This window comes from Tamandua tetradactyla, chromosome 3, assembly GCF_023851605.1.
Source record: "Tamandua tetradactyla isolate mTamTet1 chromosome 3, mTamTet1.pri, whole genome shotgun sequence".
NCBI classification, from domain to species: domain Eukaryota; kingdom Metazoa; phylum Chordata; class Mammalia; order Pilosa; family Myrmecophagidae; genus Tamandua; species Tamandua tetradactyla.
The window spans coordinates 173689661-173714170 of NC_135329.1; the positions used below are offsets into that span (position 1 = coordinate 173689661).

General features: G+C 47.9%; 1 protein-coding gene across 6 annotated transcripts in view; it reads right to left on the reverse strand.

The window, feature by feature from the left end:
* SATB2 (SATB homeobox 2) overlaps window positions 1–24510 on the reverse strand; it is a 276598-nt gene that overhangs the window by 183452 nt on the left and 68636 nt on the right. For 2 of the 6 annotated variants that reach the window (XM_077154587.1, XM_077154583.1), the window contains exons 2-3: window positions 9119–9197; window positions 4592–4819 (exon numbers count right to left, since the gene is read on the reverse strand). In XM_077154587.1, coding sequence (XP_077010702.1) covers window positions 4592–4760 — 169 coding nt within the window. In that variant the 5' untranslated portion in view covers window positions 4761–4819; window positions 9119–9197. Of the gene's footprint in view, window positions 1–4591; window positions 4820–6040; window positions 6916–9118; window positions 9198–11369; window positions 11587–24510 lie in introns of those variants that run through there. The other 4 variants (XM_077154585.1, XM_077154589.1, XM_077154584.1 and 1 more) reach the window with 4 other exon arrangements.

Below are 24510 nucleotides of genomic sequence, written 5' to 3' on the forward strand. Positions count from 1 at the left end.
AAGGGCTATTTTTCTACCTCAACAAAACTACAGAGGACATGCTAGATTGTTGGATGACCCCAAAGCCTAAGTTTATTCTATTTAAAAGAATTTTTATATATTTTATAAAAAGTAGAGTGGGGGAGGGAAGTATATCTTTTCTCTTTTGAAATAATAGGACCTTTCTATAAGCAAGTATGGTGGTATACAGCCCTGGCTAAAATGAATTTAATGACTTTTCTGCATTTTGTCCTATGCTGACAACACATTTCTAAATTTTATACTTTTTAATGCTTAAAAATCTATACCCTTGTCATCTCTGCACTTCTTTCAAAAAGTAAAATACCTCTACAACTGCTAATATGGTGACTACACATGGCCTGAACTGCATTTCTTTTAACTCTTCATCTAAAAGGAAATGTTCCATATGTAGACAATTGAACTAACTATTGTTGCAGATGATGTTCAGCTCTAAATGAGACCCTGCCTAACAATCGTGATCACATTTGCTTCTCTATTTGAATATATCAGTGTGTATTACATAACGATTTTTTCTTCCCCTTGCAACAGGGTAGTCATGTTTTTGAAAAGGCAGCCTGGTAGCAAGAAGCATAGGTCTACTTCGGGTGAACCAGCTATAAGATAACTTCAACAGTTGATAACTGTTCTTCGGCAAAAATAAACCACTTTAAATATATATTGAACAATTTTTCAGAAATAAGTATAAGGATCTAAAAGGTATTTCCAATGTTTGAACATTTTCCCCTAAAACTTAGCACTTTCGACAGCAAAAATTCATAGGAAAATGAAAAATATCAAAAAGATTTCTGATGTTTAATGCCTCCTATCAGCAAATACACCATCTGGTATATTCAAGCGCTGTTCAGTTTAAATAAAGCTGTCTGAAAGTTCTTCTTTAAGCCAAACACTTAAAAATGAAAACGCTTGGGTTAACAATGAATGAATACAATAATTTATTGCTATTAAAACATGACTGGCCAGCACCTTTCAGCAGTCCAGGAGGAAAGCAGAAGAATGCCTTGCTTCCTCTGAAAACCTGGTGGGCATCACTTTCATTTCATGCTGTAGGTTGCTTGGTTGAAGCATCACATAGACCAGGATATTTTAGGTACTTATGCTAATGGTGGTAAGAAGGATCATCTGATTCTTATTTTTGTCAACTTTAATAATCTTTATTTTCCAAAATCTTCAAACATATCTGTAAATTTTAATCAATGATTTCACAAATATGAATTTCCCCACCATTAATCATCCTTTTTCAAAATCCTTATGGAGTGAATTACTGGCTGAGAGGGGACGCCAATTCTAGTAAGTGAATGTTACCCAGCAGGGATATAAAGCTGTCAACACCACGGTGCTCTTGCTTGCTCTAAACTCTCTCCCAGCCTTCGTATGTTTTTTAAAGAGATATTAGCCTCCCCCCCGCCTCCCGAGGGCCTTTTATAGAAGCTGACTGTCATTCACATCTAAGCACTTGTATCTTATTACATACAAGCTTTAAAACACACTACTTAGATAAAGGCAGAAACATCCTAGAAAGTGTTGGAAAGACAAAACAAAACTGATCTAGTTTCTAATAACATCTTCTAAATTAACCACAGCATTATCAATGACTAACTTTTAAATTTCCTATTAAAAGACAACTTTGAAGACAGTGATAGAACGCCTCTACTAATTATACACAGACACTTATCATTTAAAAAGAAAAATAGCAAATGCCCTTTCTCTAAAAAAAAAAGTGAAACAGCTGCAATGGAATATATTATTGCAACGAATGAATTCAGAAATATTTATTCATCTATTCATCTCACTGCTTATCAGTAAGATAAACTGCCATTTTATTGGAACAGCAAATTAACTATTTCCCCTATATTTAGGGGAGAGCCTCAAAAAACAAGGACTACTAAAGATTAACACATACTTACTCCTGAATTTTGAGCTCTATTTTAAAAACATATTTTATTATAACCATCTTTATGCCATTGACAAGACTGCACTATATCTAAAAGTTGTAATAAATGATGCAGAGCTATAAATATTTTTGTAATTGTCTATATTTATTACATTGCTTATAAAAGAAAATTTAAACAAAACACATTGTCCTCACTGTGCTCTGAAAATAAATCTTTCAGTGATAAAGTATCTCTAACTGGAAATAAACTTTAAATATCATTTTTGAAATTTGGAATGTCTATTCAAAAAAACAGGCTTGATTTTCTCCAGTATATATACACGATTAAAAGTTTTAAAGAGATGAAATTATCTTAAACCCACAGAATAATTATCATTCAATAAGAAAGCCTTGTACTATCAAAATTTTATATTCTAGGTTTTTAATATTAAGAAGTTTTATAAATCAAATAAATCTGTTTCCAAATAACTATGCATATAAAGTAAAAGCCTTTCTTTTTAAAAATCTTTAGAATTCTTTTATATATAAATTACTTAAACCACTTTACTATTAAGGATTATACAGTTTGCATTGATGATGAAATAAAGCCATCTTTATTTTTGGTTTGGGAAGTAGTTAAAAAATCTTTGATATTACTACAGCTCAGAGAGAGTAAGGCAGCTTGTTAAAATAAATGTACTATTCCTCACTAAGACTTAATAGTTTTGGTTTATATCAAATTCACAATAGGTAATCAAGTGTGAAAAATCATCTCAGAAAACTTGAAAATCAAATACTGTCTTACACTAAAAATATTCCTGGTCAACAGAATGAGGTTGCCTCTTTATGTCTCATTCTGTTTCAATATGATATAGAAAAAGTATCCTGTATGATAGATATGAGATGTGACAGAATAGCTCAATATGGTACAGAAAAAAAAAACATTTGTTTTAGTGAAACACAATTGTTAACAATCACATTCTAAAATGTTTAGAGACTTCTTTCAATATAGTGAATTTTATTAGGTTTGCAGAAAGACATCCAAATTTCAAGTCCAGGGTTTTTCTTTACACATAAGGCCACTTTAAGAACGCATCATCTCCAAGGATTTTCAATCCAGTATTACTGGCACTTCCAAACCACCTCAAGATTGTTTCTACCATATTCACTGCGTGTTTTTCTTTCTTATAGGTATATACTAAAAGATTATATGAGAAGGCCAAAGTTATCGCACCCATCTCAGAATGGGACATAACACATTAATAAACCCCCACTTTGAAGAAAGTGGGTCAAACAGAACTATCAAATTTCCTTTTGCTTCATTAAAGTATATTTTCAAGTTCCAAAATTGAAGAAACATAAGTCAGTTCTGTAGCTAAATAATTTTTTTATTTTTTTAATTGGGAGGATGAGGATCACGTTGAGGATGGGGGCTTCTCAGGGGAGAAGACTGATTAATATAAGGAACTGAGGTCTACCATAAAGAAATAGTAATAATAAAATAAGTAAAATCAAAAAATTATTATTTTATCAAATATATGTTTTAAACTCTTTAAAAAGGATTGAACCAGCAGGTCACAGTGGCTCAGTGGCAGAGTTCTCGCCTGCCATGCTGGAGACCCAGGTTCGATTCCTGGTGCCTGCCCATACAAAAAAAAAAAGGATTGAATATTTAGAGTTAGGAATTTTATTTAGAAATACACACTACAACACTGAGGGCGTGGGGAGGAGAGCTTATCCCTAAGGTTTGTCAGAGTTTTGTTTCACTTCAGGCAGACTAGTAGAAAGTAACTACATTAAATTGACAGAACGTTAAAAAAAGTATTAGGAAACAACTCAAAAGTAAAAAAAAATTTTAACTAGCAATTTATACTAAGCACACAAAAATGGCACGCCATGCATAGTGTATTTTATATGTAAAAATAACTAAACAAATGGTATATGTACCCCAAAGTATTTTAATAATGTTTACATTTCTCATACATCTTTATTTTATAAAGTTACTTTTCCTTACTATTTTAAAAGGAAGTTGTTGTTTAAGTAGTAAAACTTAGAAAAGATTTTCCTGAAAGTATATTGCATTCTTGGGAAGGGAAACAATGTTTAATTGGCTATTCTATTTTTATTTGTGCTACAATTCATAACAAAGTTATACAGTCTTATTACTTTAAACTTTATAGTAACTGTGGCATTAAATCCTCTCATAGTGAATCTTCATTTCCCACTTAAAGTGTACCAGAAAATATTCCCAGTTGTCACTCACTTATCTTGAAGCACTGCTCTAACTACAAAATAATTCCAACACTCTTGCTAGTGCACTAGCAATTAATAACTATTCCATAAAAGCAAACGTACCTCCAACAGATACTCTGAGGCAAGGCAAAAGAATTAAGTCACTAGAAAGCTCTCTAGGAAAATCTAGAAACAGTTAGCTGGCTGTGACATAAACCTGCCAACACCTCAGCACACAGTGGCAAAGTGCCCAAAAAATGCCACGCTCTGGGTAAACCACTTTCTTGTCTTAACTGGAGATGAAGCTACCAGTTGCAGATGAGAGGCGACGGGGGCATTATTTGGCAACCTGGAATTCACTTCCTGTAATCCTATACCACGACAGTGCCTAATCAACCTGAACCCTGACACCCGGGCCATTATCACCGGGCCGCGGGCTGCGCGCGCCTCCCAGCTCGCGGCTGTTACCTCCCACGGCCTTGGCCACGGCGCCGTTGGGCCTCCCGCGGGCTCCCATGGGGCTGCCGTTCTGCTCCAGCCGGGCCACCTTCACCGGGGGAGGCCCCTTGACATCGGGGCTGCCGCTCCGCCGGTCGGGGCTGTCCCGCAGACACGGGCTCTCGCTCCGCCGCTCCATGCTGCTCCGACTCGGAGACAAAGTTCCCACCGGCAGGTCGCAATAAAACGCACAGGGACCTAGGAAGGGAGCGGGGGAGAGGGGGGGAAGGGGGAGGGGAAAAAAAAAGAGGGAAAACCGCTCACACACGTGATAGACGTTCAGGCCAGTGGGGCAGAGCGCTGCACCACGGCCACACATACTTCCTCCCACGCTGCCCGAGGGGCCGCAGCCAGGAAGCCCGTCCTAATCTTAGACTGGGCGGCCCGAAGCAAACCCAGAGCTTGGGTGCTACGACTCAGCCCAGTCGTTGCTTCCCAGGCTCTTGGTGGCTCAGCCGGGGTCGACGCCCAGAAGTGGCCCATTCATTGGGACCGGTTGGCATAAACCGTTCCTGGATATGACAGCCTCGCAGTCTGTCTGCGAGGTCCAGGGTTGAGGTAGAAGTGAACTTCAGAAAAAGACATCTCACCCATTGGGAGAGGGGATAAGGGGTGTACACAAGTTTAATGAGAAACCGAATTGACCACATGATGAATGTGCTGTAAAGGACAACGGAAGGCCAAAGGCCGGGCAAAAAGGACCCCTTGATTCCCGCTTTTTACCTACAGAGCAACTCCTGAAACACACACTTCGCACAAAATCAATCTTAAATCTACATCAATAGGCATCACTAAACACTTTGAGGTAATTATCAAAATAACCTCCAGAATAACCTACATCACAAAAGCGGGAGCTACAATCGTTATTTTGGAACGATCTTATTCAGCTTCATCTCAGTAATTTTAAAAGCTCTTCAGCATAAAACACAAAAGAAAAAGCATTTAAATTCTTAAATGCAGGAGCAGCTTTCGTCAATCTCAGTTTTCAAAACCGCTCCAAAAAGTTTTCCTCTGGGTCGCTTGGCTTGCAGCGTACTCCTCACCGTACCTGGGGGTCACAGCACCCCGGAATTTGGGGGAGGGGGGCGGGGTGAAGGACACCTGACGAGACAGCGTTGCCGCTGACATCCCCGTAAAACCAGGAACGCGGCATAACAAAGTGAACTGGGAATCCTCGGAGGCACCCTCGCCGTGAAAGGAGCCGTGGTGCCACCGGTCAAGATAAGTGGCAAAAGGGAGATGAGAAGTGAGATGCGAGATATGTAGAGACAGCGTGAGGACCGCGAGCGAGGGTTGCAACAGCAATCCCCCGGTTACCAGGTTCGAGAGGGCGAGATCCGCCAGGAGTGAAGTTAGCGGGTCTCGGGGCTTCCCCGAACTCCCCAGCGCCGCGCGGGAGCCCTCGCCTTGCGTACTTACTGCTCACGGTCTGTCTGTAACTTGGCTGGCTGGGGCTCTGTCCATGGAGCAAAAGTAGAGAATCCAGGGTGGAAAGTTTCTGGTGCTTTGCCTTGTAGCGTTCTTTTAGTCTTCCTTTCTCTTTTCTCCTTCCCCCTTCCTCTTCCCCAGGTCCTAACGTTTAAGGTCCTGGGTCAGGGTGTCTTCTTCTTGCGCAGAGATGGTTGTTATGATGATGATGGGGGAGGGGGGAGGAGAGGAGGAGGAGAGGGAAAGGAGGGCTCCTCCAAAGGGGCACCCGAGGAGCGGGGGAGGGGACGGCGGAGGAGGGGGAAAGAGGGAAGGAGGCTGAAAAACGCCTTTTCACACCTTCCGGAAGGAGACCCGTTCTGGAGAGAAAGGGCTGAGAACCAAGAGGCGACTGCGATAACCGCAGGTCGGTGCTGCGGGTTCACAGGGCTGCTAAACTCTGGAGGAGGCACGACCCGAGCCGCTGGGCCAATGCCACCGAGGGCCAGGAAGACGCAGGGACCCCGACCGCGCGCCGCAGAGAGCGCGGCGGCCGCCGGAGCTGTCACCTTCAACCTCTCCCTCTCGGCCGCCGCCGCCAGCAGCCAGAGCCGGACTCACTGACAAGCCGCAGAGAGAGAGACACACACACACTGAGAGGGAGATGATTATTAGTTGCGTTGAGTCATCAGGCAAAGTGAGTCCTTTTGGGTTGTCCTCGGTTTCCGATTTCTCCCCCTCCCCCTTTCCGTCCCCAGAGCTAACGCCTTCAAAATAATAATTTGGGGTGGGGGTAGGGGAAGTCTCTAGGTTATTTCGGGATGGGGGTGGAGGGGACAGATCTAAGCCCAAGCCAGACTGGTCCACCGCAATGAAAGAGGGGAATGGGGGGTGGGGAGGAGGGCTGGGGAGGTTGCGAGAGAAGGAGGGGGGCGCTTGGCAGGAAATTAAACATCAATCAATCAATCGCTGTGGGCGCGGGGACCCAACAGCGGCGAGGCTGCGGAGGAGACAGAGGAATAGGCGAGGGGCGGGTGGGAAGCTGGGAGGAGGAGGAAGAGGAGAGTCGGGGTTGGGAGCTTGGTGGCTGGGACGGCACGCGGGGCGGCGGAAGAACGATGACCAAGGACTGAGTGCGGCGTGAAGCGCTGGCCGCGGCCCGCGCGAGGGTGCGACCCGGCACTGGCGGGTGTCGGGGCCGGGTATCTGGTCCTCCTTCTCCTCGCGGCGGGTCCAGGGCGCGGCCGCCTCACCCAACCGGTAGACGCGTTCGTCCCGGCGCGGAGGCGGCGGCTACAAGGCAGACTCTGGGTGCCGTGCTCCCACCCGAGGCGCAGACCGACGCGCAGTAAGTGGCCACGGCTGCTTCGGCTCCCGGCTCTGCTAAATGCGCCGAATACTTTCGACTTTGGAGATAGGAGGGCGATCGCCTCCCCCACCCACCGCCTCCGCCCACCACCCACCGCCTCCGCCCCTCGGAGCAACTTTTCGCGATGCCTCAGAGCTCTCCCTCCGCGCGAAGCCTGTCGTTCGGCTGGAGCAGCCCCCACGCTCCGCGCCGCTGGGTGCGCGGGGAAGGCCGCTTCTCTCTCAGAGCCGGCACGGCAGCTGATCCGGAACAATAGCCAGAGTGTCCGGAACGGCGGGCGCACTGGCACTGCCCGCCTGGCTGCGGGTGACACAGAAGCAGGGGCTACATGGGGGTCGCAGGACGGGCGGCCTCCCTGGATTGCGTCCTTGGAGCGCTCGCAGTGCGGGCGACATCGCGAGCGGTGTAGCCCGAGCCGCCTGGAGGCTGTGGCGCGGTGGCAGCAAGAGCGGTGGGGCTGCCAGTCCTCAGGCTGCGGGGCTTGAGCGCTAGGGACCCGGAACGGCTCGGGCCTTTGGCCGTGGGCGCCTGCAGAGCTGTGCAGTGAGGACCCGGCCTCCCCACCTCGGGGGAGGCCGCGCGGGGTGTCGCCAGGAGATCCCGCAAAGGTGCGACTCAGCCACAAACTTTTGCCGGCTCCCGCGGCCGCCGCCCGTAGCCGGGCTCCGGCCGCGGCGCTCATTTAAGGTGGAGCATACTCTAGCCGAACAGGCCAGGCTCCCGCCGCGTTCTTGCCCCTGCGGTCCGGCTAATGCGCGGAGCCTCCTTAAGAGCGGAAGGTGGGCAGGGTGCGCGGCCTCCGCGAGATGCCTGCGATGCCTACGGACACTCGCCGCTGGGACCTGGGACTTGAGGATGTACGCGCGTCCACTCCGACATTGAGGCCGGCGAGGCCCCTTCAGCTGGTAGCTCTTACTGTTGCTCCCGCACACCTTAGCTCTCCCTCTTAATCCCCTGTATTCCAAGGATTACCCCGCTATCTCACTGCCCAAGCTGCCGGTCCCCCTTAAGAAGCGTTGATGGTACGGCGGCGCCAGAGGGCCAAACTACATTCGGCTTTGGAAACGCGCTCTGGGGGGGCAATTCTGGAACTCCCTTCCCAGAGTAGGGACATCAGGAAACCGCGTCCGCTGAGCGTGCCCAGGACTAGACCTCCATGGGCGGTGTGTGCGCGGCCATCCCTTCAAAGGCAAGGGCCTGGAAGAGAAAAGGTCCCAGAAACGAAACCTGCCCCTGGCCTAAGCCTCGGCTCTCAGATCCCAGTGAACCCGCACCCAGGCGCCGCCCACCAAGTTCCAAAGCAGCCGGGTGGAGAAAGGGCTCGAGCAAGATAGTAAACCTTCGGGGAGTCACCCTGGGTGTGTGGGGGGGGAGGGGTAGGCAGCGCTTTCCTTTTCCTACTTCCCTTCCCCAAACCCCATTTCCCCCAAATAAACGTGTTAGGGAAAATGCACAATTAGAAGTCGGAAGTCCGTGGAGAGCAAAGTAGTTCAAATAAATCAACCCGTGGTGATAGCTAAAAGGTTACTGGCTGCAAAAGAAACAAACTGTAAGTTTGATCGACAAACTTTTTTTTATCTGTAATGTCAAGTCGGAATGGGAAGGAAGGGGTTGCAAAAATCAACTACCACCGTCCAACTATGAGCCAGCTTTCGTAAGAGGAAAGGCACATTTCTTATCAATTTTTTTTAACAATGATAATAATGCTGTTTCTTTCTTACCTTGGTGTTGAACCTCGGAATCCTCCGGATCAATGTCCAGGAACTTACAAGAATTGGTGATATTAGGACTTCAGTACTTCTGGAAAAAAAAATGCAAATGGTTTAGCCAAGATCTTTCCTATCTGATTCGTCTCTATTATTATATCTGATGATGCGGATGGTTGGAGCGATTCAATCCTAAACCATTAATGAGCTATTTTATAAACACCACTGTCTGAAGATCTTCATTTACATTTTGCGAAGGATCACTTCGCTAATCTCACAGGCTTGTGTCAACAATATGATTACGGGACGAGTTACGCTCTTATAAACAACACAGCCGTATTGTTAATTGGTTAATATTTTATAGAGTGTAAATATTTTATTATGTTTTGAGGGGAACTATTGATTCTGAATTATTAAGCCCCTTGAAAAGGGCTATTTAAACTGTATAATTAACTACAACTAAATGTGCATTGTGGCTAGTTTAAGATTCTGCGCCCTTTTAAAATTCATTGATTTTCTCTTTATTGGAGTTTCCTCTTGTTCGTTTTTGATAATGAGCATTTATCATTTGGGGCAAAAAAAAAAGCTCAAATTATCTAAAACTGCATTTAGCAGAGAGGAATATGTCAAATACGATGAATTATTACCAGACATGTACTTTGAATGTTTGTAGATTTTACGTTTAGTAACGCATTTTACAAATTTCTTTCGATTTAAAAAAGGAGAGTTCTAGGATGTGTGCCCAGTGTGGTTTTTTTCCTTGAGTTTTGTCCCTAATAAAGGCCTTTTCTGTTTCAAATTACATATGCTTTATACTGCACAATTTTTGTATTGACCTTATTTCAACTTGAAGTAAGCGATTATTTCCAGCATGTTATATTTTGACAATAAGGAATTTTTAAATAATATTTTATCTTTTGCTAGGATTTTCTACTTTTTAAAACAGTAATGAATAAATTATGATGATGATGATTCAAAATATTTTGTTTGGTTTCGTTTTATATTCCGTAAGTAGTTTATTTTCCAACACTTTTAAAACAAAAGCAAGCTCAAGAATTGGTTTTACTTACTTAAAAAAAAAACTTTGATCCAAAACTCATTTTTTCGCATTACCTGATAGTTTACTGCAGTGCTCAAAAGCATAAAGTTTACATTGGGGGGACATTTTGTCGGGAATCTGCTCAGACTTTTGCCCCTACTACCCCCAACTCCCAATATTTTTTTATGTCACTTAGTGAGAGGCAGCCTGTCTTCATAATCACACGGAGATTTGTTATTTTTTAAAAATCAACGGATCTTCATACACGGTGCTTAAATATGCATGGTTTCTGTTATTTCCGAGATCTCCCCTTCGTCCTCTCTCTCTCTTCTCTCTCTCTCTCTCTCTCTCTCTCTCTCTCTCTCTCTCTCTCTCTCTCGTCTCTCTCTTCTCTCGTTTCTCTCTCTCTCTCTCTCTCTCTCTCTCTCTCTCGTCTCTCTTTTCTCTCCTCTCTCTCTCTCTCTCTCTCTCTCTCTCTCGCCATTTCTTCTCCTTTCTCTGATGGCCTGTACTTTTAATGACTACGTTTCTTGGTTTCTCCTTCTCTCGAGACCGAGGTTTTTGCTGTGCGGGGTTCCAACCCTGGACAACATTTCTTCCCCGATGCCCCGCTGCGGACAGCCTAGGCCCGACTGCCCAGAAAAAAGGGTGCGGGATGCCAGACACTGAACTCCGACTCTCGGCCGGGACCCTGGGCCGCTGAAAGCCCACCAATCCATCCCCAGGCTCCCCAGCTTTCAGGTCCGGTCACCCAGGCAAAGAGCCATCCTGGCCTTGAGCTGCCTCTTAGAGAACATCGGAAAGTTGTGCCACGTCTTCCCTCCACGTCCCGATTTACACGGAAAACTGGGAATTATCAGCGTCAATAAGCCCTCGACGGCTTCTTGGAACAAACGCGGGGCTGTCCCTTCCCCCAGAGTTTGCCCTGCTGGGGGCGGGAGGAAGGCGGGAAGGAGAATCTTTTCTCTCAAATGAAGCCCACGTAGCCCTGAAGCCAATTTCTTCCGTGGAGTGTCCGTGGAGAGTTGGATGACCAACACTTCCGCGGGCCGCATAATTGCCCGGGGCTTGGATTAGAAACTGGATGGGACAAGGGCCCCGGGCCGTAACGCCCGTAAGAGGACGCGCCTAGAACGCCTGGTCAACTAGGGTGGGCTCAAGCTCTTTCCCAGACTGCTTCGGGGCATCTGGGGACTGACCGAAGTGCAGGGGGAGGGAGTCACTTACTTCGTTATCCTCACGCCTTCCTTGTTGGCATCAGAACCGGGCAAACCCCAACAAGCGCCAGGCAGAAATAAATTGTTCCTGGCTGTCCCTGCGGCTCAGGGGGCCTGGGCGGGGGCGGAGCGCGGAGGAAGACGTCCGGCTGCCTAAGGTATGGAAGGAGAGGTCCTGCTCCTGTCCCCAATCTAGCCAGCCCTTCGGCATGGACTGAGAGATACGATCGAGGGAGACGATTGGAGAAGGGTGGTGGATAACTAGACCGCGTGAGAAGGTGAGCAGAGCACCCAGGAGGCGGGAGGATCTGGGGTCAGGGGAACCGACTGCAGAGGCCCGGAGGGAGGGTAGGCGAGAAAGTGTGCTCGGGAACTGCCTCAGGCGAGGAGCTTTCTGCACCAGGGTCCCAGGTGTGGGGGTGGGTGGGAGAGGGTACCGAGAGGGGGGGCACTGCCTGCCCCAGATGAGGAAAGCGAGGGGACAAGTTTCCAAGAGAGGGGGTCGTTGCGTGGACGGTCTGGGTGTACTTTCGCGGGGAGGCCCGGGAAGGCCGAGGGCCTGCGGATTCCTAGCACTAACCCCGCCACGCAAGGCAACGCCCCCGGGGCTCCCGTTCCTTCGTTCTTTTTCAGAGTGGAGAGCTTAATAACTGGATCTCTGCAGCAGCGCAGCGAGAGAATGACTACCCTGGTAATCTAGTTTATTTACTGAAATTGACTTTAAATCGCGGGGGTAACAAGGCAAAGGGGGGAAAGAAAACAAACCGCCGATGTCTCCCCGCCCCCATCCCGAAGCTGCCAGGGTTGGAGCTGGGAATTCACCGCCCTGGCGGCTGCTTTTCCGACGCGGAAACAGAGCTAGGCGGAGAGACTCCGTTCCATCTCCAATCCCCCCGCCCAAGGTGACGGCGAAGAGCTCCGCTGTCTCGGCTGGTCTCTCGGTCCCGCCACCCCGGAACCCAGGTCATTGCTGGGGCTCCGGCTCGCAGCCGAATGGTCGTCTCCCGACAGCGCCACCGCGTGGGCTGCGTCCTAAACCTGAGGCTCCGGGGATCCGGCCCTTCCGCGTCGCCCCAAGTCCTCGGGTTTAGCGACGGGGTATAGGCAGGACCCCGGGCCTGGTTCCAAGTCGGGCCGCCCAACACAGAAATCACCCCCGGCGAGTTCAAAACACTCCCTCTCGCACTTGGCCCCAACCACTTGTAAATGAAAAGTACACCTGGAAAGGTCTGGCCACCGCACCTCCACCCACACCTCAAACTCCAGCAGGCAGGCGGTACTGCGCCGCAAAATCTGCACCGTTCCTATCAGAAGCGGGAGGGCCGGGCAAACCAGTCCCAGGCGGCACAAGCCACAGAGATTTCCCCAGTGCGTTGCGGCGCTAATTCGCGCTGTTCTCGAATCACGCCCGAGAGGGCGAAAACCAAGGCCGCTGGACCCAAAGACCCAGCCATTCTAATGGAACCGAAGACGAACCCGCCCCAAGTGACGGGGAACCGACAAGATCCCACGTAGGCGCTTTGCCTGGAACGTTGTCTCAATCACAGGAAGCCCTTTGGACACTTTTGCAGTCCGTCAGAGCTAGACTCCTAGACTAAGGCCCAGGTGGTTGTGACACAGGCGTCCCTAGCCTCAGCTCCTCCCCACCCGCCGTGCCATCCCTCACGACCCAGCGAAACTAGGCATCACCTAGAACTGGCGTGGCCCCACATCAAGGATTGACGACCCACACGTCGGACTTAGAGAACTTCCCTGGGTATACTTGGCTTATTTTTAAATAAGTTGACCTGTTCACTCGCGCGCGCGCATACACACATAGGACTATCAGCTATTGAAAAAGACAATGGCACAAGAAACGTGTAAAATCACCTGGTACCCACCTGATTACAAATTTATAACCCACACAAAACAGGAACCAGTGCGGGACCCCTGAGCTGTTCATCACCCCGCAGCCGCCTGCCTCACCCTTGCAGAGTCCGGGGCTAGCAGCGCGAACATGCGCGCTCCAGCCGGGGCCGGTGCTCCGCGGCGCCCGAAGTGAGGCAGCACCGCTGGCCACCTGAGTACGGGCGCTCGGCGTCCGCTGGCCCGCTCGCCCACACCCCTACACCCCTATCATTGACTGAGACCTGGTCGTAACTAAAGTCTGGTACGCCAAGACCTGCCGTAGACTACGCGGAGCTTTTTAGAGTGCCAGACTGCCAAGTGGCTCACCTTGGCTCGCTGTGCCTGCCTTCGCCCCCGGTGCCCAGCGCCGAGCGAGGGGCGTCTGGTTACTGCACGGACACTGGCTACTCACCTCCAGGAGCCACACAGAATGCCCGCAGCGTCGCTCGTCCAGCCCTAGGGCTGATTTAAATAACTAATAAGCTCAGAGAATTTTACGAGGGGAACTTTTTCTTTTAGTATCAATAAAGCCTAGTAATTGGGTTTGTTGGTTACCTAAGCTCCAGTCTCTCTCTGTCTCTCTCTCTGTCTCTCTCTCTCTCTTTCTCATTTTGAGGCAGCGTTTTCAAAAACCAGCAACTGTGTGTGCGTTTGTGTGTGGGGTGTGAGAGTGTGTGTGTGAAAGTTGTTTCAAAAGTCCTTTGCCTCAAGAACAATCATCACCGTCGTTCTGTGTTTGGAGAGTTTTGAAAGGTGAACTGTTTTTATTCCACAGGAGGAAAAAAAATGTTGACAATAATTCACGTGCATAATTCAAGCATAATATGAGGGTAGAGGATTTTAAAGATTTTTCCCTTTGGATGTGATGGAAAGACATTGAGATTGCTTCCCTAATAGCCTGCATTTTAATGAACTTTCAGTACATTTTTACACCAACTCATTCGTATTAATGGTTGTAGTGACTGTTTCCAGTAAGGACCTCTGTATTATAATGCATTCTAAATTTGGGGATTGGTTTTCTGATCTTTTTGAAAGCATGTTCTTAATTGTAAAGAATTTTTTCACCTGGAAACCATGCCTCAATTTAAAAATATGAAGACCTTTCATGAATAATAACTTCAAAAGTGATTAGTTAGTGTGCTCTGAGTTCTTGGATGCTATAAAATGTCAAAAATCTGAAGGCAATCTAATCTTATTTCTCTCCAACCAGAGTGATAGAATTTTGTTTTCCTTTTCTGTTATGTGGAAAAATTTAAAAATACCTTTAAAGGAACTTTTTAGAAAAAGTGTTATGTGAACTTAAATTTCCTATCAAACACCAGTAATATAACTAGACTGTGAATGTCAGTCTAAAGAAATGAAGACTATTTCTGAATCAGATTATTGTTAGGGCCAAATACTAAATAGTCAATGAAAAGAGATGAGAATTCAATTTTGCAGACGAAGAAAAAATAAGCAAGTTCATGAAATTACCAGGAATACACCAAACCTGTGCGTTCATATCTCCCGTGCTGACATATCACGGAGAACTTGTCCTTTCTACTTTTAAGAAATTGCTGGGTTTCCCTAAATTCGTCTGCTGTTAGACTGTAAGACTCAAAGTGTGCCGAGGGATGCCTTCTGCCTTGGTCCCAGGTAACTTCCAGGGTTATTCGGAGTCAGACCCGACCCTTTGCACCTTCGGGGCGTAGAAAGACATCTCGCCGAAGGTCCCCAGCGCAGCCACTTCCCCTATCCCCGTCCGCCCACCCCCCACCTCCGCCCTCAGTGCTGGGGACTCCCGAGCGCCAGGTCTCTCTCCTTCTCGAGATTACCCACACACACACCCGACGTCCGCCCTTGGCTGCAGAAAGCGCAAATCTTGAGTTGCGGGGGTATACCCTCCATTTCCCACTTCCCTTGAGATTAGAGACAATTTTCTTTTCCTTCGGCTCTGGCTGGGGCTCCTGTTCCCACCCATAACCCCTAGCCTTTGCCACTTCCTAGTTCTCGGCGGGGGGTCGCCGCGGCCCTGTGCTCAGGGCACTCAAGGAAGGTATTCCTTCTCCCGCAAGCTGGTCAAACTGTGGAAGGCGCGCCCTCCCGGGGCTGTCCTACAGGTGCCAGGAAGTTGTGGCCAGTGGCAAGGAAAGATGCAAGTACTGGGCGCGAGCTGATAAGGATAACTCAGAGCTTCAACGATGGGCATCTGTTTCTCCAAACGACTGGAGACCTCCCCCACCCTTCCACTACACCGGGAGGCAAGTCCCACCCCTCCGCTGCGGTCTCCGACAGTGCAGCTCTGGGAATCCAAAGGTGTCTCCCGACTTTTAAGCTTCCACAGTCCTCCCTCATTACTACCCTGCTATCCCGTGTTTTGGTTTCAGTTCAACTGTTTTCTTAGGACATGGAAATTCTTATCTAAATTCTTTTTCTCTCCTTTTCTTACCTTATTATTATTATTTATTTTAGAGGCCCCGGAACCTGGCTTCTGCCAGACCCTGTGCGATCTTCCCAGCTCTAAGTGCAAAAGCAAGGAATGATTTGTCTGTTTATAATAGACTTAATTAAGACAGTTTATATGCCCTGAACTCTTTGGGCCCCAATCAATGCACTTTGATTTGGAAAGTCAAATAGAATTACATCTTATACTTGCGGGGCCTCGATTGGTCGCCCAGCCTGGGACAGACGCTACTGTCCATTTACACTGCACCTGGAAGAGTCACCTGCAGAGCTGGACGACCTGTTCCTCCTCTGAGACCTCTAGTCGAAAGCTTCCTAGCCAGAGTTTGAATTGCTGGACGTCCAGAAAGCTCTTGGTGGCCCGTGGCTAAGGAGCCAGGTCCCGACTTCTGCGAATCTTGCTTCCCGGCTTAGAAAGCGCTCCCCAGCCTAAGACCTTTAGGGCCCCTCCCTCCCTCGCCCAAGCTGGGGAAGGGAGGATCTCGGTTTCCCCAACTGTGAATCCAGTAGCGTCCCCCCACCCACATTCCTTTGTCTCAGGTACAAGGCTGAAGAGAAGTGTTTTTCTAATCCGTCATCATTGGAAGCCTCAGGCAATCCGAGTGTAAAATTTTAAGGGCTTCCGGGGATGCTCTGACTCCAGGCACTTGATAGAAAAGGGAGGGGGCTAAAGGCACGGGAACGAGAAGGACCTTCCTCCTTCTGCAGCCCAGCTGCACCCACGCACTCACTTTTCACTCTCCTTTCCCCTTCCCCTACCTTCGGAAATATCCACACCTAATTTTTCGGAAAGAGAGCGGTTGGGTTAAGGTCAAACATCCCCCCCCCCCACTTCCCCACCCCACCCCCACGTTGGCCCAGAGCTGCAGTTCACACTATGATACAGTATGCAGGGTGGGAGCCTCAACTGCTTTCCCATCTCCGGGGTGCCAGGATACCCTCTACCCCTGAGGTCCTGGTCACCTCAAAGCCGCAGACTGCCACCAACTTTTTTTATATCACCTATAATCGACCGCCTCGGTTTCCAGTAAATTTAGACTCCAACAGTAGTTCTTATCTCCATCTAATATATATGTGTTATTATAATTTTAAGGATTTGCGGCGCTTGAAACATTCTGAGCGTGCCTGCGGGGGGCCTCCAACAGTTGTCCGGAAAGCTGCCTAGGGCGGCCGCCTTAGCCATTGCCGAGGCCTTGACCGGTTGGCTGAGGCGAGCGGAATATGCCGCGGCTCCTGGGCAACGGATAGCTTCCTGCAACTGGGATAGGAAGAATGTAGTGGGGGGGGGGGGGGGGGGTGTCGAGTTTTGTGTGTGTGTGTGTGTGTGTGTGTGTGTCTTTTTTTCTTTCCTGTCCATCTTTAAGTCTGTGGAGGACTGACCCCTGCATCAGAAAAGTCCAGCAATTGGACTCAAAGTGACTTATCCTTCCCCTTAATATGTCAGGATACAGAGAGGAACCATTTAGTCTGGCGTTAGCTCTGGTAAGCGGTAGGGATAGGGCCTTTGCTTTGGGTCTGAGAGTTCAACTGAGGCCCTGCAACCCCTGGTCATCCTACCCGGGGTGGTTGTGTGTGTGGGGGGGAGGGGATGAGGGGGCGAACTGGAGCGGTATCCGCCCTCGCATCGCCTCTTCGCGCGGGGCTTCAGTGTGGAGCCTGTGAATGAATCCATGAATCGTTTCCACAGTGGAGGGGTCGTTGAAACAGCAGTTCAGTTGAATGAGCTGGGGGCAGCTGCAGCCTCCTGGTTCTCCCCGCCCCCCTCCCTCCTTGTCCTGCCTCCCGGCAGGCGTGAGGTGGCCCGGGAGCCCCGCCAGCAGCCCCCGCCCGTCAGGCCGAACTCCGGCTCTGGCAATCTCTGCACTTTGTCATCACGCCCGAGTATTTGACATACGCAATTATCTGCAAATACCCTGATCGGTTTGTATATGAAACACTTTTTTTCCTGCCTTAAGGTTGGAATCTGGTAAGTTTCAGAAATGTGGTTGCGGGGGGGAGGTGACCCGGGGGACCGCGGGGAACCCGCCGGGTGAACCCGACTCCGCGAGGCGGGCCTCGGGAAGGGACGGCTTTTCTACTCCCCTCTGCCCACCCCGTCCCACTCAGGGGAAAGGCCTCTCACCGCCGAGGTAGGGGTGGTGCCAGGCCGTGACCCTCCCGACGTCTTTGAAAGGAGGGTCCCTAATCCCTGCGACTAGGAACCCAGAGCCGGAACAGGCGTCCCATCCGAGGCTAGGGCCGGAGGTTAATCATCTTCATATCCGGAAAGGGCGCTGCCCAGTCTGGTCGCCATCACTGACAGTGTCAGTCACCAACTCTCTGTCCCACGCAGAATTACCTGCTTAAAAGCCACCCCAGGGAGCCTTCTGCTTCGATTCTTCCCGCTCGGAGACTGAGGGAAGTAAACCAGGTCCTCGCTCAAAAGCGGATGCCCTTTTGACCCTCCTCTGCCCCCAACTCCCTGTGGTTCCTATATCTAGGAGGGCAGTGCCAGTTCCCGGAGTCGCTCACGACTCCTACACGCAGCTTCAGGCTTCCGGCGGATTACAGCCCGTCTACCAAAAAAGGACAAGTTGTGGGGGAGGGTAGAGGCAAGGATAAAAGAGCGAGATTGTCAGATTCTTCTGCCTACTTGGAAGCCTGAACCTGGCCCCTGGCAGAGCCAAGGCTGACTCAAGGCACTGGGAGTGCAGACATTGCCCGCGCGAGGTGCGCACAGACTGGGCGCGCGCCGGGGCTCAGCTACCGAGCCCAGCCACCGAGCCCGAGTTTTAACTCGCCGGCAAGCCCAGCCCCTTCGCATCTAGCATATATCAGCAATTCCAGGGAAAAAAAAAAAAAATCACCGAACCCTTTAGTTAAGCTCCTTCCCCACACACTTAGCCGGCGACTCTGCTACAAACATCAGGTATAGATGCCTTAACAAATATTACTCAGATTTTCCCGGAATATGGGGGAGGGGATTTAAGAAAGGGGTGGGGGTTTCATTGCAATACCACTGAGAAAAATCTGGAGGTGGCGGGGGGGAGTTTAAAGAGAATATCTTTTTGACGGCGGAACTGCCAAATCGCGTATTCTGGAAATAAAGAGAGCAAAAGGAAGCAAGCGAGAGATGAATCCCTTTCTCCCTAACGCCATCCCTACCCCTGGCCCCGGCCTCGGGACCCAGCCAGTCACCCCGGCTGGGAACTGAGTGCGAGATGCTAGGAGGACGCCAGTTCTCCGCACTCCCGGCTCAGGTCTGGCCGGCAAGAAAGCACCGAGGCTCCGGTAGCTTGTTACCGTCTCCTACGGCGCCCTTGACCCAAGACGGCACCGCATAGGAAAGGCGGCAGAGGTGGCTTCCCCACTCAGTCGCAGCCGGCGACGCTCCTAGTGCTTCGATTTCAATTTCCCCAAATTCCTAGGAATTCGGTCCGTCGTCGGAGCCCGGCTGCGGACACTGACCCGATATCCTAGGTAAGGCCCCGCCTCGGAAGTGGATACCACTGTGGGGTCCGCAGGCCCCAGGCTGCGCGGAGGCTGGCGGATTTCTGCCTGGGTCGGAGGGTCACGGTTTCCGAGGCGCCGGACGCTGCCCAGTGACACCCACTGCACCTCGCGCGGGACACAGAACCGCCCTCGGCCTGCAGAAAAAGAGGCCAGCTCTCTAGTCAAATCTCCAGCCCCTTATTTCCTCTAATTTTTAAAGGCCCATATCTGTAAGTACATATGACTGATATATTTCTACGGTTTATTGCCCCTAGGATTGGGCTAGACTTTCCAAATTTGGCTTCTCAGGTGTCATTCTTCAGTAATCCGCTCTTTACCCATCCATCCACCGCCCGTAGGTACCCAGGCAAGTGCCCACTCTGGCAGAATTTAAGGCCGTTCGAGTCCAGTGGAGTGCGTATGTCTAACCTGCGAGTCTAACCTGCTGTAGTCAACTGCACCCTCATCGTAGCAACCCCACCACTCACCCCTAGCAGGAGATCCCAAGCATGTGCCAGCATCTCACGTTTCGGAAAAAAAAAAATCGCGCCTGTGTCCCTCACCCCAAACGGTTCTGCTTTTCGGGCGCTGCTCAGACACAAGCCCCGGGACAGAAGCCCGAAGGTAGGTCCGGGGACTAGGGGACTCCTCTGCTCACCTCAATCCTTAGCTTCAGACATTCGAAGGCCCCAATTAACTAACGGTTGTACCAGAGATGGCAGGTGCAAAGTGGGTGCGCACCATGGAGACGCTCGCTTCCGGAGTCCGGGTCTTGAAGGGCATCCGGAGTTGAGATGGGCTGTGCTGACTACCTGCCGCGCGTGTTGCGGGAGGGACAGAGGGGCGCGGTGTAACAAGGATGGCCGATTACCTCTTCAGGGATCTGCTCCGACTTTGTCGGTAACTTAAGGAGCGCCTGTTGGGCCACCTCCCTGGCCCCCAACCCCATCCGGCTCCTTCCTGGGCCTGCATCTTCCCCTCCACTCGCACCCCTCCCCCGCAGCCCCGCCTGTCATAGGCGCGCTGAGGGCACTTGGTTTACACAGCGGCTGTTTCAGATGTTGATTTGCAGCTAATTGCTTGTGCAGGAAAATACTCGTTACCCGGACCGAAAGCTTCCGCCCTGAGCTGGTCGACTCCGCCGGCGGCAGTTCGCTCATCCCACCCGCGAAGCCACCACCGGGCCAGTGGCAGGGAGGCAGCTGTGTCACCCCCCGGCCGGGACACCCGCGCTGCCCCGGATTCCCGGTAGGGGGAGCCGCCGGGGGCATGTGGCCCGCCGGGCCCGGGCTTCAGCTCGACCCTGCTGTCAGCATCAACCTGGGACGCGGAGAGCCCGGACCTCCTCACCTGACCTCCAGGTGCGCCCTGCAAGCAGAGAAGGGCGTACAGGACCGAGCCTGCTCCTAATTCTCAGAATTGCAGAGCAAAGAAGACAGGGGAGAAATAAATACATTCTTTAGGTCCAAATACAGCTGAGAGAATTTGCAAATGAGATAACCTCTGACCACGTCCAAGCAGAAAAAAGTATATTTCTGTGGTTGAGAACTGTTCTTATTTCACAGTTTGGCCTTTATTTTAAATATTTTAGGTCACCCAACCCTTCCCACTGTATTTTTCAAGCCATTTATTTCCAAGGGCTTTAGATGGACCCAGAACAAATAGGAGTTCAGATGAGACCTGCTGACTTTTGCCACAGTAATGTCACCCACAGATTCTTTCCCTTTCTGGCTCCATAGGCTTAAGTAAGGGCTTGCAAGTTTTCATTTTAAGTTCTGACCAGTGTTTATAGAACAATACTAATCCAGGGTTAAAGGAGCAGTTAGCTGAGCTTCAAACCCACCATCACCCCATTGGGCGCAGTGTGGCAGCATATCTGTGCTGTGGGGCAGTAACTTCCTGGTTGATACTGCTGTTGATAAGACAGCAAGATCTCCTTCTACATAATTTCACCCATCCCACAGGAAGCCACAATTTATTACAGGTCTCCTAATACCAAGTCATCGAAGCCTCTTCAGAGAGAATCAGAGAAGCAGAGAATCTCAGACTTGGAAGGAATCTTACAGACCATCTATTCTAACTATTTTAGATGGAATTTATTTATTTATGGAAAGAAATCTGAGCTGAATAGAGGCAAAGAATCATACTTTAGGTGAGGAAGTCACTGAATGCAGTTCTTAGACTGGAACTCTCTCATTTATTCCCTCGGTCTGGAATAGTTTTGATTTCAAGGCACTAGAAATGCATTTTACTATTGTCATTATCCTTGTAATTGTTATAATATTCCCATATGTTTTAGGGTTCTTAGTAAACATACTCCTTTTAATACTATTGTAATAATAACAAAATCTGGAAGGTCTATGTGAAAAAATATTACAGTTGGCTCAAAGAGAGGTTGAATTTAAGTGAAGATATGATTTTAAAGTATTTGAGGAGGATGGGTTACAGTGGCTCAACAGGGAGCGTTCTTGCCTGTCATGTCAGAGACCGAGGTTCGATTCCCGGTTCCTGCCCATGTTTAAAAAAATAATAAAAGTAAAATAAAGTATTTGAGGAAATATTTTTAAATGGTTGCATTCATTTTATCCCAATTTAAGATTATATTATATACTTATAGAATATATATACTATTTCTTCAAAGTTGTACGATTTGTCTCCGAAAATCAAAGTTAACTTAGTGCATTTAAATATTTTTATTGATTTTTAAGTGTTAAAATCTGCCATCATTTTAAGGATAAAAATAATAAATATATACATTTCTAAAATCATATCTGCAAAATAAAAACTGATTTCCAAAAAGGTGATTTAGAAATGGTAGGAAAATTTTTTTAATTAAATATTATAGAGTAAGACTTAGAAAACACAACACACTGAGTTCACAATAAATTCTGTGATATAAATGATATTTTATCATCCTCTCTATAAATAGCTTTTTGTGTATTCTGCTTTTTGATAAGGTCAAGACAAAAATTATTTACAAGGACATTCCACTATTCCTTTCTGTTTTATTTTTCAAAAGGCAAAGAAATACATTATCAAATGGAAATGGCTCAATCTCTTTCCATAACTGTCTGACCTTTAGCAAATGGCACTGTGATGTCATTGAAATGGGTATTGGACAAGGTACCAATTGATTTATTGATTTACCTTCTTCAAAACCCTTTGAGAATGGGGAGAAGAAGGAAAAGCATAGGTTGGCTGAGATGTGCAATACTTACTCTATCGCACACACACAAATTCCACAGGGCTGATAAAATTGACAATACAAAAGTACTGCTTAAAGAAATTCATAATGAGATGACATTGATGGAACTCCACAGATTACCTGGATGTTGTCACCCTTTCATTTTATTTGCCCCTCCAATTTCAACCTTTTTAGAAGTCAGAAAACACCAAGTTTTAGTTACCCTACTATAATGGCAGCACGAGAAGAAGAGATTGACATGGGAGGTAATGCATACTGGCACTGTTGTTTTCAAACACACAACCCCCAAATCCTGCTTTAGGATCCTACAGGCTCACTAGCATCCTTAAAGACCGGCACCTGCTCTGGATTTCACAAGGGATCTCCATGATTCATAGATGGAGGACTTCCCACCTAGGGGGTCTCAGAGAAGCTTCATGTGACCTAAACCTGTAATAGTTCACAGCAGACTCATGGAAATAAAGAAAATAAAGCTGTTCTGATTGTCTTTGGTTTTTAAGAGAGGATTTCAAAGCCCAGTTCCTTTCAGCCTCAATCACTGAACTAGCTGTTGAAGAGAAGGACTTTAATCAGAATCCTGTTAAAAATGCCAACTAAACTGCGGGAGAAACTCTACATTGTAACATCTGCCTAGGAATTACCACACACAACAATATCTACAGAAAAGCTGAAAATAAATGAATAAAAACAAACCTCAGGCTTCCTCTCCCTTGACACTCCATATGGGTGAGCTGCATTGAATAACAGGGAAGATCTACCATAGTACATTCTAATACAAATGCACGTTAGCTACTTTGTTTTTCCTGTTCCCTTCTCTGCCCTAAGAATTGCTTATCTTTGCCTTCCAGAGCTTTCTATTCATTTACCTCAATCTGAGTTTAGCCATCATCTAGGAAATCCCTCCTAAGCAGAGCAAGTTGACTTTCCCGGCAGAGGCAGAAGGGAAATGTGAAGAAGGGAATTTCCCCACCAGTAAAGGGGGCACGTGCACAGTCCACTTACCCACTCATCCATTCCTTTAGGCTGGATTCAAGATACTTCCTTCTCCAGAAGAAACTGGAGGTATGTGGAATGCCTAGAAGGAAGGATCTGAAATATTGCCTGCACCCCTCTCCTCACCCGAGGGAAGGTTGGTGGGGAAGGGGATGTTCAATAGGGCAGTATAATGGAAAGGGAGCACTATGACCACATTTAAAGAGATAAGGCTAGTGTATGCCAGTGAAGGAGAAAATTATCTTTTTAAAATATTAAATTTATTTAAACAATAGTATCCTCTTCTTGCAATACCACCTTAATAACTATCAAGTTGTCCTAAAATGTCTGCAAATATTGGGGGTTGGGGGGTGGGAAATGAAGGCTTACACTCAGGATATTAAGCTTATGGGATAAGCAAATTCTGTCTCTGTCATTTATTAACTGTGTAAAGAGTTGGAGATGTTAATTTAACTCACTGAATCTCAGTTCCCTTATCTGTCAAATGGGTATAAGACCAACAGATACTTCATAAAATTGGGAGGATTAAATGAAATACTACATGTAGGTTGTTTCAAACAGTTTCTGGCACATAGTAAAAGCTCAGTAAATGTTCATTGTATTATTATGATGGAGAATTGCTGATCCAATGGTTAGTCTCTCTCTATCAAATCACACTGTCAATGTGAATAAGGAGTTGAAGTTTGGTTCACATTGTTCTCTTGGATTTTTCTTAGACAAAATAACTCCAAGAACCCTATTCACCATCAATAAAGTTTTTCTGAATTCTAATAAGCATCTCTCTAGTACCTTTTCATTAACTGTTTTGCACCCTTTCTTTTCCTACACTAGGGGTTCCTCAGCTGGGTGAGATGGGCAGAGGTTACCAGGCCAGTTCAAAATCTTCAACAAAGGACTGTGCTTGTCCCATAAAGCCTTTCATCATTCCATCCCAGAGATGTGACATTATTTTGGCTCAGAGTAGAGAAAAAGACTCTTCCAGTCCTTGATTTCTTGCTACAGGGACACAGGTCATCATACCAAATGGATCAAAAGACCCTGAGCTTACTCTGAGAAACATCTCTCTCAAATTGCTGCACTAAACTTGCACCGTGTCCACTAACATTTTGTTAAGTGTTGGCAAATGAAACTTTGCCATTCTCCTCCCTATTAC